Genomic DNA, 15,363 nt, shown 5'->3' on the forward strand with positions numbered 1-15,363 from the left:
TAAAATATATATTAAAAATGTTCATCGTTGGTGATGCAATAGCGTCCCACAAAAGACAAGTATTTACTGTGTACTGTAAATAAAATCTGTTTCCTGTACATTTCCATGACGATGCTAACGTGAAAGAAATACTGAAAATCATGTCATATTATTGTAGGGAACATGAGGTACAAATCGATCCGTTTAAAAAAATCATTTATAATAATAAAAAAATCTTTAGCTATTCACTCCCTTTTCAAGCGTGTAAATTAAAGAAGGAATTGTCTCTTACATTTCAAATACATAGTTGCTGTGCTCTTGCATAACATCTCAAGGTTTTATGACAGTAAGAACCAGTGAAGAATTGGCAGCAAAAGTTATTACACTCCATAAAGTTTGTGCAACCAAGGAGTCTGCTCAGTCAATTCAACATCCCATAATCTCCTTTTGAAATGCACACACAAAGAGGCTAAAACACACAAGCAATGAAGACTGACTCATCCGGCGTTCTCCAACGTAACCATTTTGGTGTTCTCGTTGTCGTCATACTCTTCCTCGGGCAGAGGGTCGTAAAGTCGGCGATACAGCAGACGTGTTACTAGCGTGATGATGAACATCTCCAGGATCAGGAGTTGCTGACTCATCACTGTGGAGACGTACATAAACGTCAACGTTTTAGTGATTAAATGATTCAAATCAAGGTGGGTTTGACATGACAAAAAAAAAATGTTGATTGAGCAAATTAAACGTAAGGATAGAGGGATGATTGATGGTGACTCACTGTATCCTCTGGCTGCAGAAGAGAATGGCGGAGCGCAGGCGATTGTTCCATTCAAAGCCAAAATGTTGATGATGGCAGACTGAAGCTGGCTAAGGATCAGCACGAGCTGCAAACATGTAAATGCTTGTAGGACCCGACAAACGCATTGTGATCTTATGAGCTGTGGAGCCTCTCCCCGGGTCGTACCTGGTACATGGCGTATTTAGGGATGATCTTTAAGGTGCGCAAGGTGGTCCGGAGGTGCATGAACGTGATGGCCACGGGCCACAGGGCGATGATAGTCAAGATGCCCACAAAGGGGTTGATCCATATTGCTGATCCTGTGATGTTCAACTTAATCAGTCGCGGGTCGGGAGAGTCAGCAAGAACAAGACGGGACAAAACATAGAGAACAAATGAGCAACAACAAAAAAAAATTCCACTGAAACATTTCCAAACAAAGCCACTTTTGGATCATTTAGTAAGTGGAGTGAGAGAGTGTATGTGCGGCAGGCAAGTGTGAGTCAGAATCACTTGGAAACAAGTTTGAGGTAAACAGTTTTGCATAGTAACATTAGTTAACTAACAGTGGATTAAGTAGTGAATGGTTATTAGTGATTGGATAACCAGATAATGTTGCTCTTAAAATAAGGGAAAAAAGATTTTCAGTCATTAATACGAATTGAGATTGTTTATATTCTATTATTTATATTCACATTTACCAACGTCATTTCATTCTCGGGGCATTGACTCAATCGCAACAGCACTCTTGTGATTGTTTTATAAGACATTTTGCTTCTCATCCAAGCAGGGTTAATCAGTTCACGCAACAAGGACAGACTACCCTGAGTTAGTGTTGAAAAACTCAACTATTTATTCTCCAAGTCCAGGGTACGCCCCAAACCGCATATGGTACCATTGCCTCTGAATGCAACAAAGGACAGTCATGAAGATGCTGTTGTCCGTCAACAAAAGCACCTCGTTTATATTCCACTTAGTTGTAAAGTAGCAGTGCAGCTGCATGACTGCCAACAGGCTGTGTTTTTGTTTGTTTGTGTGAGTTTTATTTGTTGGAGGCAGAATTGTTGTTGTTTTCTAAGACAACTAGAACAGTCCAGTTGCAATTGTTTCAAAGCCCTTAGACTATTCCAGATATCGTTTGCGTTTAGAATTTTAAAATGGGAACAATGCAGCAACCCAAACTGTGTACAATCTATCATTATTATCGTTATTAGCAGTATTTGATTGGGAGAAACACAAGAGTAGATTATATTGTATTAGACTGTGCATATAACTAATAACGTGGAATTTATTTGAGAGCAATTCGAATCAAGAGAACATATTTACACAACTGCAAGTCAAGCAGCTGTAATGTTGTTCCAAGGGCTAATGTGAGTAACAGGGTGGGTGAAAATGTAATGTGAAACTGTACAAGGAGTGGTCCCATCTTTTCTCGTTTGCCATGTTTGTTTCTAGTCAGTAATCAGTACAGGCATCAAAGCGATGGACTCACATCCGCCAGATCAAAGGTTCCGTTGGTCCACAGGACGATGGAGAGGATGGTGAAGACCACCTTGAGCACAGCAAATTGAAAAGAGCCAAGTTTGAGCAGGAAAAGAGAACGCCTGCAACAGAGGAAACTTCTTTAATTCTTTCCCCCAGTGTTGAACACAATATTAAAACAATCTGTGTGTAATGTTTCCTTTCTCTGCCTCCCACTATTAACATTGCTTTCAGTGTATCCAAACAAGTTGCATCAGGAGTTATTTGTCTTTGCCATTGCCGCCATGTCAGGATGTGAAAAAAATGGGATGTGGACTTTTGACTTCATGAGTGAGAGAGACGCCTGCACTCGGGAGAGTTGAATGGCCAGGAGTGTGTTTAACCTTAAACCTTAAACTTCCAAGTACAGTATGTGCAGAGCATCTCCCCTTTTTATGTAACATTCAATCCCCCCAATAGAATCTCACATGTGGACATGTGGAGGTTGTCTGGGTCTGCTTATCCTTATGACCTTTCCACTACCGCCATTTATGATAAAGGGATTCTACAAAAGTAATTCACGCACACATCCACACAATGACACTTGCCTCTGAGCACTGGTTGACCATCCAGCTATCTTTTTTATTTATAACTCTCTACGTCACTCTTAGGGTCACGGGTGAGATGTAGCCCGATGAGATCCCATATCATTTTGGACAAATAGGTGGGCACAGCCTGGACTGGTCGCCAGTCATTTGCAGGGCACAGATAGACAACCATCATTCACACTCACATTCACTCCTTTGAAAAATATAGTCATCAGTAAACCCAACATGTGGAGTATGTTTTTGGAATGGAGGAGGAAGCCGGAATACCCAGAGAAAACCCACAAAAGCACAGGAAAAACTTCATTGCTGCAATTTGAGCACCAAACTTCTGAAATGCGAGACAGTCCATGCTAACCACTCGATCGCTGTCCATAGAGCATCAGTCAGTGGAGCGTTTACCGTGTGATGGCTGCATATGGCAGACAGAGGCAGCAGCAGCAGCACGGCCCTGTGCTGATCTTCAATTTGTGCCTCGTCCCTCGCCGCAGGAACGCCTCGTCGCCGCCCACCTCCTCTAGCATCAGGATGAGGAACTTGAATACCACGATGGCAAAGTAGCTGCAATGAAAGGGTGATGGAGGGGTGTGGAGGGGAAAAAGCTGAAAGTGATTAAAAGGAAGCAGAGGAAGGCACACTCACCATGCTGAAGTCATATCGGTAAACATGGTGGCTCGGGGGATCCACATTCCCAGACAAGACATGGTGCCAATCACCTTAAAAACACACACAGGAAGAAAGCAAAATTGTTACTTTTGTTCAATCAGGACCAACTGCAATGTGATGGGGGCTGAGAACGTTTTTTCTTGCTCGAAATACAATTGGCAATGGTGGTGGGATGCTCAGGTAAGTTGTTGTTTTTTTCTAATCAATCATCATCGATTCATCACCATGGGGAAGTGGGGTGGTCGGGACAAGGTCAAACATGAGTTAATAGGTGCCGTTGCTATGACACATTTTTCCCGATCAAAATACAATCCACCAAATCAGAATCAGCTTTACAAGAGATACACAGAATTTGCCTCGGGTAGTTGGAGTCACTCTAGTATGACAACAAACAATGACAAAATATAAAGCCTAATGCCGATGAGGTTGGCCCATTGTGTTAAACATTTATATAAACAGAATACAATGATTCATAAATCATGTTCAACCTATATTTAATTGAATACACTACAAAGACAGCTTACGGCCATGCTACCCTGAGAACACCTGATCTCGTCAGATCTCGGAAGGTAAGCGGGTTTGGCCTTGGTTAGTACTTGGATGGGAGACCACCTGGGAATACCAGGTGTTCTAAGCTTCTCTCCCGGGCTAAAATGCAGAGGGGTTGCGTCAGGAAGGGCATCCGGCGTAAAACTGTGCCAAACAAATGTGCGTTCATCTGAGATGACTCATTGTAGTGGGACAGGAAAAGAAGAAGAAGACACTACAAAGACAATATATTTCATGTTCAAACTGCTAATCTTTATTGTTTTTAAAAAATAATCATTAACTTGTAATTTCAGAGCTGCAACACATTCCAAAAAACCTGGGACAGCTGCCATTAAAAAAAAACAAAAACAAAAAAAAAACGAGGGACACTCATCAAACACTGTTTGGAACATCCTACAGGTGAACGGGCTAATTGGGAAAAGGAGGGTGCTATGATTGGGTATATAAAGGGAGCTTCACTGAATTGCTCAGTTATTCACAGTCAAACAGTTTCAGGACAATGTTCCTCAACATAGAGTTGCAAGGAATTTAGGGCTTTCATCATCTACGGTCCTTAATGTCCTCAAAAGGGTCAGAGAATCTGGAGAAATTATTGCATGTAAGCGACAAAGCTGAAAACCAATATTAGGGGTCGTCACGGCGTGTCATCTTTTTCCATCTAAGCCTATCTTGTGCATGTTCCTCACTAACACTCGGAGTCTTCATGTCTTCCCTCACCACATTCACCAACCTTTTCTTTAGTCTCCCTCTCTCTCTTTTGCGTGGCAGTTCCATCCTCAGCATCACTATACTCACTCTCTTGCCACTGGACATGTCCAAACCATCTAGGTCTGCTCTCTCGAACCTTGTCTCCAAAACATCCAACTTTGGCCGTCCCTCAAATGAGCTCATTTCTAATCCTATCCAACCTGCTCACTCCGAGCGAGAACCTCAACATCTTCATTTCTGCTACCTCAACCTGTTGTTTCTTCAGTGTCACTGTCACAAATCTATACATCATGGCCGAGTTCACCACTGTTTTGCAGACTTCGCCCTTTATCCTAGCGGAGACTCTTCTGCCACGTAGAACACCAGCCACGTTCCGTCAACTGTTCCACCCCGCTTGGACCCGTTTCTTCACTTCCTTACCAGACTCTCCATTGCTCTGTATTGTTGACCCCAAGTATTTGAAGTCATCCACCCTTGCTATCTCTTCTCCCTGGAGCTTCACTGTTCCCCCACCATCCCTCTCATTCATGCACATATATTCTGTTTTACTTCGGCTAATCTTCACTCCTCTCCTTTCCAGTGTGTGCCTCCATCTTTCTATTGTTCCTCCACCTGCTCCCTGCTTTCACAATATCATCTGTGAACATCAAGGTCCAAGGGGAATCCTGTCTAACCTCATCTGTCAGCGTATCCATTACTTCCGCAAACAGGAAGGGGCTCAGGGCAGATCCCTGATGCAGTCCCACCTCCAATTTAAATTCTTCTGACAACCTTCCAGCACATCTCACCGCTGTTCTGCTGTCCTCATAAATGTCCTGTTCTATTCTAACATATTTCTCTGCCACACCGGACTCGCGCATGCTGTACCACAGTTCCTCTCTTGGTACTCTGTCATAGGCTTTCTCTAGGTCTACAAAGACACAATGTAGCATCCTCAGGGCAAATAATGAATCTGTGGTACTCTTTCTAGGCATGAAACCATACTGTTACTCGCATATACTTACTTCTGACCTGAGTCTCGCCTCCACTACTCTTTCCCATAACTTCATTGTGTGGCTCATCAACTTTATTCCTCTGTAGTTTCCAGTGGTAAACTATGATGCGTAAAATTCATTGACAATGACCCCGAACAGCTGAAGTTTTAAATCAAGCAAGAATGGGAAAGAATTCCACCTACAAAGCTTTAACAATTCGTGTCCTCAGCTCCCAAACATTTATTCAATGTTAAAAGAAAAGGTGATGTAATTCAGTGGCAAACGTGGCTCTATTCCCAACTTTTTTGGAACGTGTTGCAAGCATAAATTTCTAAATTAATGATTATTTGCTAAAAGCAATAAAGTTCATGTTTTAACATTAAATATTTTGTCTTTATAATAAATATAGGTTGAACATGATTTGAAAATCATTGTGTTCCGTTTTTATTTGTTTAACACAATTTCCCAACTTCAGTGGAATTAGGGTTGTACATTTAGGAAATAAAAAACACAAGTACGAAGTGTCATTTAGCAATGAAACTGTATCACTAGTGCAATGATGCTTATATAATGGCATTTTGTAAATAATGCAGCCCTCAAGCTTTAAAGTGATTAACAGTGCCGTAATCTGGTACTGTAAGAAATGTGCAAATGGTGCAAAGAGTTAGCAAACATTAGTTGCCAGTAGTAATCCAAAACAGTGAGTCTTTGAATAATGTAGACGTGTCTCAACAGCAATGTGCAAAATTGGCAGCACATTATAACTAATTTCTAAATCAACTTTGGCCAGTGGGAGTGGCGGTGCTACCCGCCACTGCTGAAGCTGACCTGCATTTGGTAGTTTGGCAGGTGTTAAAGTCAAGCTAAGGTCACTGGTGAATTGGAGCCGATCCAAGGTGACTGAGCAAGAGATAGGCTACTCCTTGGAGTGGTCGCAAGTCAATCACAGTGAGACTGATAGACTGACAACTATTCTTGCTCACATTCACAAATATAGAAAGGTTAGAGTCTTAAAATTAACAGAACATGCACGTTCTTGGTATGTGGGAGGAACCCAGGGACCCTGGCGAAAACCCACAAAAGCACAGAGAGAACAAATACTACGTTCTGTGTTGGAATAGGGTACAATGGAAACTGTGAGGCTACGGTCACTGCTTGATCGCACCCTCCAGGACAGATCCACACTTATTCTTGAACATATATATCACTTAAAGGAACTTTGTCTTAACATCGTGCATTTTCAATTTATGGGAATATTTTACAGGCAAAATTATGGTTGTTCTCTGGGATCCCCAGTATCCCCCAATATAGCAAACCTGTACATGGTGGACATGGAAAGACAAGCTCTGAACACCTTTAAGTGAACAACTCCATTTTACAGGCACAGATATAGCATGTGGAAGACACATCTTAAATATCAAAATCCAAGAAGTACAAGCCTTCAAAGACAACATCAAGGATGTCAAAGACAGTAAGTACTGTAGTCTTTTTTGGACTATGATATCCACATTGGAGATGACAGGGGGCTCCTTGTTGGGGATGACGGAAAACCCATAGACAGTAGCCAATGCTTACTTTTTGACTAATATCATCCTCTGGAACACAAACTGAGCTTTATCTGTAACCACAACACAGAGCTGGTCATGTCCCAACCAGTCAACAGGCCAAAAAGAAAAAGCATAGACAGGTGAGAATTGCACTCAAAACCTGTGGTCACGCCAGCTGGTCTTTTGTGAAAACTGTATCTAATTGCAAAAGGGACAAGAGCAAGGTGGATGAGAAAGAAAAAAGTGACAGATGCAAAAATAGTGTAATTCCATAGGCCTCAACTATATCTGAGAAACTCAGAAGAATTTTCAACGAATGCATTTCGGTACACTTCAAAACACGTAATACCTTGAGACAAAGGCTGGTACGGGCCAAAAGACCAGACACTCCATACCCAGAAAAGTGAAGAATGCACATATGCTTACATTGAGGAGTCCAAGACATGCTTGAATAAAAAAAAAGAAAATTTAATAATTCCTACTCCAACAAATAAAAGAAAAACACAAAATGACCTGCTCCACTATCACTAACCAACTAAATGGAATATTAACGAGGGAGTTTCCATCTAACGACAGACAGACAATGGCCTCTCTGCCAGCCGTCCTAATGGCTGTTCTTTTTGCAAGAGTGAAACCATCTGTCGTTTTGGCATGTGCCTCCAACTTGGAGCATAAATAGTTGTGTTTGTCCATACCAACTCAGGCTCGTCCATCCTAACGAAGCCTTGTTGCATGAATTGATTTGAAAACTGTTCAGATAACAGGCAAAAAGTCTTTTAAGAAAGCCTGAAGAGAAGTGGTGCGATAAATTCAATACCCTGAGAGTGACAGATGCTGGATGATTAAGGATATCCAAAGCCAAGTTCACATGTGCTTTTATATTCATACCTATAGGAAAACAGTATTTAATTAACCTAAGAAGCATGATTTGGGGATGTAGGAGGAACCTAGAGTTCCTGGACTACATGCAAACTATGAGCAATACAATAATTCTTACCGGTGCTGCTCCATTCACCCATATGATCGTGCTCTTCTTATTGCCTGGCACTTTCTTATAAATATAAACACACTCCTCAAGGAAGATCAGCATGGATGTGGCTGCCATAAAGGTGAGGATAGAGTACAAGATGATGGAGAAGAGGTCAAACTCTGTGGAAAAAAAGAAGACCACTCGTTAACTCTCTTTACAACAGAAACCCAATCCCAACCCTTGTTCTAATGAAATTGGGACATAAAATGAGAATACAAAAATGTGAAAAAAAAAAGAAAAAAAAAACGGGGCTACAGCATGAGGCTGCCTTTATCACGTTTCCCTGTACATAGTGTTTTTTGTTGATAAGCAGTTTTGTATTTCCATCAAACATCTTGTTTTCCCTGCTCAAGAGTGAGTCATCCTTTTCCATCTTCTTCATCCTTCTCTCAAACATCAATTGTCCTCATCCTTCTCTGAACTTTTCCTCTCGCTCTGTTGGCTGGCAGCTCCATCCTCATCATCCTTCTACCAACAGCTAGTATCTCTTCTCTGGAGGTGTCCAAACCATTGAAGTCTGGGTTCTCTCACTTTGTCCCCAAAAACATCCAACCTTGTCCTTCTAATGAGTTAATTTCTAATCATATCCAACTCGCTAACTCCGAGTGAGAACCTCAACATCTTCATTTCTGCCACTTCCATATCTGCTCCCTGTTGTCTCTAATCCATCCATCATGGCTGGCCTCACCACTGTTATATAAACTTTGCCCTTCATCTCCACCCGTTCCAACCTGCTTGGATCTGTTTCTTCACTTTTCTACAATCACCTTTGCTCTGGATTGTTAATCCTAAATATGTAAAGTCATCCAACCAGGATATTTCTTTTCTCACAGTTGCATCACTCTTCCTCTTTCCCCTCTCTCATTCATACACATACTGCATATTGTTTTACTTTGCCCAGTCGTTACTCTTCCCCTCCACAAAGTATGCCTCCACCTTTCCATGGGGATTTCAATCTAACCTCATCTGTAAGGCAATGTGAACAGGAAGGGGCTCAGGGCTGATCCCTTATGCAGTCCCACCTCAGTCTCCTCAGTCGCACCGACAGCACACCTTCTGCCCTCATCCACATCTTGTATTAGTCTCACATAGTTCTCTGCCCGCTAGACTGCTGCATGCAGTTCTACAGTTCCCTTCTGGGTACTCTGTCCTAAGCTTTCTCTACTTCTACAAAGACACAATGTACAGTAGCTCCTTCTGACCATCTTTGTACTTCTCCATCAACATCATCGAGCCAAATAATGCAAAGCTAAGCAACACTATTGAGATCATCCATTTTATACACAAAGTAACTAAATGTGCTTTACGTCGTTAAAAACTGAAGTAAAAACAGCTTAAAAACATTTAAAACAAATGAGAAAATAAAAATAAAATTAAAAATACTGTAGATTGATAAAAAAAGAAGTGCTTTTAACCTGGACTTCAAAATATTCACACTTGGGGCTGACGTCACTTCTGTTGGCAACTTATTCCATTGCTGCATAATAGCTAAACGCTGATTCACCATTTTTGCTTAGGACTGTGTTTTCCATTATCTGACCCGAGTCTGTCGACCTCAGAGCGCTACTGTTTTTATATTCCATTAGAATGTCTTCCATCTATTGAGGATTTAAGCCATTTAGTGATTTATAGACAACTGGCAGAACTTTAACATCAATTCTAAAGATGACTGGAAGTGTAGAGATTTTAGAATTGAAGTAATGTGTTCTGACCTCTTTGTTCTGGTCAGAACATCAGATGCAGCTGTTTCATGGTTTTTTTGGGGGAATCCAGTCAGAAGACCATTATAGTCATCAGGTCTACTTGAGATAAATGCATGGATGAGCTTTTCCTGGTCTGTTTGGCAAATGTAAGCCTTCACTCTGTAGATTTTCTTCAGTTGGTAGAAGGCAGTTTTAGTAATTGATTCTAAATGACAAAAGTCAGGTCGGAACCTATTGGAACACCAGGGTTTCGGGTTGGTCTTTGATTTTTTTTTTTTTTTAAAGAGACTGACTCCAGATATTTACGAGTACAGCTAGCAATCCAAAATGTACTTTTGTGACCATCAACTTTATTACTTGATGTTTTCCACAACTCTACATTTCATTCTTGTTCTTAAAAATGGCCACTTTCTCCATTCCTTTGGTAACTTCTCACCTGCTAGAATTCTGTTAAACAACCTGGTCAAAAACTCCACAGCCACATCTTCTAGATTCTTCCATACTTCCACAACTAAACTATGTCATACTAATCACTGGTACTTCCTGGAATACCAAACTTGCCTCTTCTACTCTTCCTTTCGTCTCATTTTTCTCATTCATCCAGTGTTCAAAGTATTTTTTTCCATCTATCCAGCACACTACTGCCACATACCCTAACCCACATCCCTTCCCATCTATATCCCTCAGTCTTGCCAACCTGTATACTCTAGATCTTTCTAGAGTATACAGGCTCTTGTTTGGTCTTTCACACCACTACCTTCGCCTTACATGTGCAGCAGAAATACCTTTTGGAGTTACGGCCAAAAAGATAAAACTTGCTTTTATCGGACCATAACAGAATCTCAAAAACACATGGAAAAGTGTGTTTTCTCTCCCTCTTTCAACTGACATAGAAGGGCAAGTGTTTCAGGAAAAAAGGGAAGTTTGTCAAGACAAATGAGACATGAAACGCATCTCTCAATAACTGTATATGCCAGATTAGCATGCATTAGAAAATGGAATTAATTTTGTCAGCGACCAATTGATTTTCAATAGGAGTTTGTGTAGTCTTTGGAATTGAGTCATCATAGTAATACAAAATTCTTCTTCTTCTTCTTTTCCTTTCGGCTGGTCCCGTAAGGGGTTGCCACAGCGTGTGATCTTTTTCCATCGTAGCCTATCTCCTGCATTTTCCTCTCTAACCCCAACTGCCATTATGTCTTCCCTCACCACATCCATCAACCTTCTCTTTGGTCTTCCTCTCGCTGTTTTGCCTGGCAGCTCAATCCTCAGCACCCTTCTACCAATATGCTCACTCTCTCGCCTCTGAACATGTCCAAACCATCAAAGTCTGCTCTCTCGAACCTGGTCTCCAAATCATCCGACTTTGGCTGTCTCTCGAATGAGCTCATTCCTAATCCTATCCAACCTGCTCACTCTGAGCGAGAACTTCAACATCTTCATTTCTGCTACCTCCAGTTCTGCTTTCTGTTGTTTCTTCAGTGCTACCGTCTCTAATCTGTACATCATGCCCGGCCTCACCACTGTTTTATAAACTTTTCCCTTCATCCTAGCAGAGACTCTTCTGTCACATAGAACACCAGACACCTTCCGCCAACTGTTCCACCCCGCTTGGACCAGTTTCTTCACTTCCTTACCACACTGCTTGCACTGTATTGTTGACCCCAAATATTTGAAGTTGTCCACCCTCGCTATCTCTTCTACTTGGAGCTTCACTCTTCCTCCTTCACCCCTCTAATTCAGGCACATATATTCTGTTTTACTTCGGCTAATCTTCATTCCTCTCCTTTCCAGTGCATGTCTCCATCTTTCTAATTGTTCCTCCGCCTGCTCCCTGCTTTCACTGCATTTCACAATATCATCTGCGAACATCATGGTCCAAGTGGATTCCAGTCTAACCTCGTCTCTCAGCCTATCCATTACAACTGCAAACAGGAAAGGGCTCAGAGCTGATCCCTGATGCAGTCCCACCTCCAACTTAAATTCTTCTGACACACCAATGCCACACCTCACCATTGTTCTGCTGCCCTCATACATGTCCTGTACTATTCTAACATATTTCTCTGCCACACCAGACTTACACATGCAGTACCACAGTTCCTCTCTTGGTACTCATGGTCATAGGATTTCTCTAGATCCACAAACACACAATGTAGCTCCTCTGATCTTCTCTGTACTTTTGCACTCGCATCCTCAAGGCAAATAATGCATCTGTGGTACTCTTTCTCGGCATGAAACCATACTGTTGCTTGCTGATACTTAATTCTGTCCTGAGTCTAGCCTAAACTACTCTTTTCCCATAACTTCATTGTGTGGCTCATCAACTTTATTCCTCTATAAATCCCACAGCTCTGAACATCGCCTTTGTTCTTAAAAATGGGAACTAGTACACTTTTCCTCCATTCTTCAGGCATCTTTTCGCCCGTTAGTATTCTGTTGAATAAGTTGGTCAAAAACTCCACAGCCATCTCTCCAATTTGCTTCCATACCTCCACCGGTATTTCATCAGGACCAACTGCCTTTTCCATTTTTCATCCTTTGTAGTGCCTTTCTAACTTCCCCCTTACTAATCATTGCCACTTCTTGGTCCTTCACACTTGCCTCTTCTACTCTTCCTTCTCTCTCTCATTTTCTTCATTCATCAACTTCTCGAAGTATTCTCTCCATCTACTGTATTTAGCACACTACTGGCATACTGGCATACAAAATAAAATGTGAAAAAAATTAGTTCCAATCCACACGTGGCCAAGGCACATTTTTTGATACCTCGTTTGTGCGATAGCGTGGACTGAATTTTTTTCTATGAAACAACAGTAGATTAATAACAACTCACCCTACTATGTGATAAGTATGAGCAATATTAATATGAATATGAATCTGCGAAGCAGCAGTTAGCTGCAGGGCTTGCTCCACAGGAGCCCCGTAACCAAAACTAGTCAGAAATTCAGGTGAAAATCCCATTTGAAACTAAATTATCAGGATCTTACAGTTTTCTCCATTAGTTTTCTATAGGGTTTGTCCTCTTAACGATCAGAGGTGAGCTCGGAGCTTGGCCCAGAGGCGTTATAAACCCAAGCCTGGTCGGGAAGCAATTGCTAGACAAACAAACATTTGCAATCACATTGGCGCCAATGGATAACTCAGTCTTCAATTAACCTGACATGCACGCTTTCGGTATGTGGAAGGAGAAACACCTACACAAGCCCTGAGAGAACAAGTAAACTTAAGACGGAAGTTCCTGGGGGTGAACACCTACACAAGCCCTGAGAGAACAAGTAAACTTAAGACGGAAGTTCCTGGGGGTGAGATTCGAACTTCAAAACTGGCAGGTGAGAGACATACGTGCTCACCATTAAACCCAACGTGCTGCAGAACTGTTATCAAAAGTACCAAAAACATGCAAGCCAGTGTTTTTTCCATCTCTAGGTTTTGTATTATATTCTAGTTTGTATATAGACTGTTTTATTGCAATACGATCTCCAGGAGCTAGTTACCTTTGCGAAATCTGTTTTTTTTTTTTTTTCAAGTCACAATCTTCAACCATGTTTCTTCTTGTTTCTCAACACAGCATGAGTGTGCTGTATCCATCTTCCACGTAAAAGAACACACATCTGGTGTGCATTTAAGCGACATACACACATTTATACTTGAGGGGGAAAAAAATGAAAGGTTGAGTTGTTGCTTTTATTCTGTTGCCCGTAACTGAGCCTCATTTACAGGGGTGCAAGTAGTTGTGTTTCTGGTGTTCAGCAATTTAGTGTAACGAAATCAAACAATAAACAACGCAGACTTTTGTATTGTGTGACTCAGAGAAATTCAAGCAGAGAGAATCATGTATCACATTTTTTATTTTCAGTAATGCTCGTCCTCATCAGTGCTGCTGGTGAGCTGGCACCAGTTTCAACTGGCATTGAGCAAGTAAATCGGGTACCCATGATTGGTCGCCACTCACATTCATATTCACATGAACAGTTGAGATTCTAACAATTAACTTTATATGAATGTTTGTGGAAAGTGAGAGGAAGCTGAAGTACCTGGAGGAAAGTTACAAGCAGAGCACAGAGCCAGATGTGCCAACCACTAGCTCACCGTGTTCCCCAAGTTTCCCATGCCATCAAAAATGACATTATTTTCCAATATAGTCATCTTATATCTAATTTGGATTTAAATGCCCATCTCTATAATACTGGAAACTTGAGCAAAACAATGAAATTCTGGGGTTAATATGTAATGAGTGGTTTTGTTTGAACGTCCTTGCTCAAGTGATTTTACTTTAAACATCTCAAGGTTTTGCACCTCACACGTTGAGTTGCTCCACAACGCGCACGTGTTTGTTTTCCGTTCAATGTCACATGTGTTTTGGATTAGTTTTTTCCCCCTCCAAAAATTCTCGAAAAGAATGAAAAACAAATGCCCCTCGTTAATAAACACAGGATGTGAAAAACGATTATAATGAACTGTTTTCGTGTTTGCACTTCCCAGCCACCGTAGGAGAGTCATCAAAAGTATGAAATGAAATGAAATTAGACACAACAGCCTACTCACGGAGGATGATGTCCATGGCCAGGGGAGGTTTGCCCGAGCACCGCGGGTCCATAGTAGGGATGGATTCGTTCATGGTGGGGGTTCCCGAGACTTTCACAGAAGCAACTTTGGCGTCGTGTGCTGCTCGCGACTTCGCATCCACGGACAAGCGCGGGACTTGGAAATCTCGATTGCCGTGTGTCCTCCCCAACCTAAAAAAAAAAAAAAAAAAAAAAAGAGAGAGAGAGAGAGACCGTGCTGCTACTTGCCAATGATGTCATGTGGGCGCGAGGGGCAGTAGGGCACCCTTGCACTTGACGCAAGCTCCCCCGGGCACGCCTCCTCCTTCCAGCACGCACGCGAACACGCGCCCAGAACACAATCCTCCCTTCATTGTTGCTCGAAACATTTGTAAAATGTACACGCTATCTCAAGTATTCCATCTCTTATTTCATTTTCAGCTGGTTTTCTAATTAGAAGCCGCCCCCTCCCCCAAGAAAATGAGTGATAAGCAGTTTTGAACTAAAATGTCAAGAAAAGTAGTTAGTTCAACTTTTGTAAAAGTGACTTAGTGAGGGGTTTTTTTTTAATACCAAAAATGCTGAAAATATGTCAGCCTGATTTATTTTTTTTTTTTACTGAGAACAATTTGAAATTAAGACACGGACTACAGCAAGAATCATGGACCTTGACACAGATGATTTGCTTTCGAGGGCCACTTAAAATGTTGTGAAGGCCCAGATGTGGCCCACAAACCTCAAGTTTGACTCCTATGCTAGTAATTATGTTAACATCTGTTTACCAAGGTAAATTTGTATATTGAATGTATTCATAGA

The 15,363-nt window shown here is 41.6% G+C and overlaps 1 protein-coding gene and 1 pseudogene across 1 annotated transcript; one reads left to right on the forward strand and one right to left on the reverse strand.

Moving 5' to 3' along the window:
- Positions 1-302: 302 nt before the first annotated feature.
- On the reverse strand, positions 303-14,899 carry slc51a (solute carrier family 51 member A). Its single transcript, XM_061805292.1, has 9 exons — positions 14,834-14,899; positions 14,549-14,739; positions 8,268-8,419; positions 3,469-3,542; positions 3,229-3,387; positions 2,253-2,364; positions 947-1,093; positions 761-866; positions 303-625 (listed from the first exon to the last, which is right to left on the reverse strand). The coding sequence occupies exons 2-9, from the start codon at positions 14,619-14,621 to the stop codon at positions 477-479; spliced, it is 972 nt and encodes a 323-aa protein (XP_061661276.1). The 5' UTR covers positions 14,622-14,739; positions 14,834-14,899; the 3' UTR covers positions 303-476.
- On the forward strand, positions 4,011-4,129 carry LOC133493100 (5S ribosomal RNA; annotated as a pseudogene).
- Positions 14,900-15,363: the final 464 nt, after the last annotated feature.

This window comes from Syngnathoides biaculeatus, chromosome 19, assembly GCF_019802595.1.
Source record: "Syngnathoides biaculeatus isolate LvHL_M chromosome 19, ASM1980259v1, whole genome shotgun sequence".
NCBI lineage: Eukaryota > Metazoa > Chordata > Actinopteri > Syngnathiformes > Syngnathidae > Syngnathoides > Syngnathoides biaculeatus.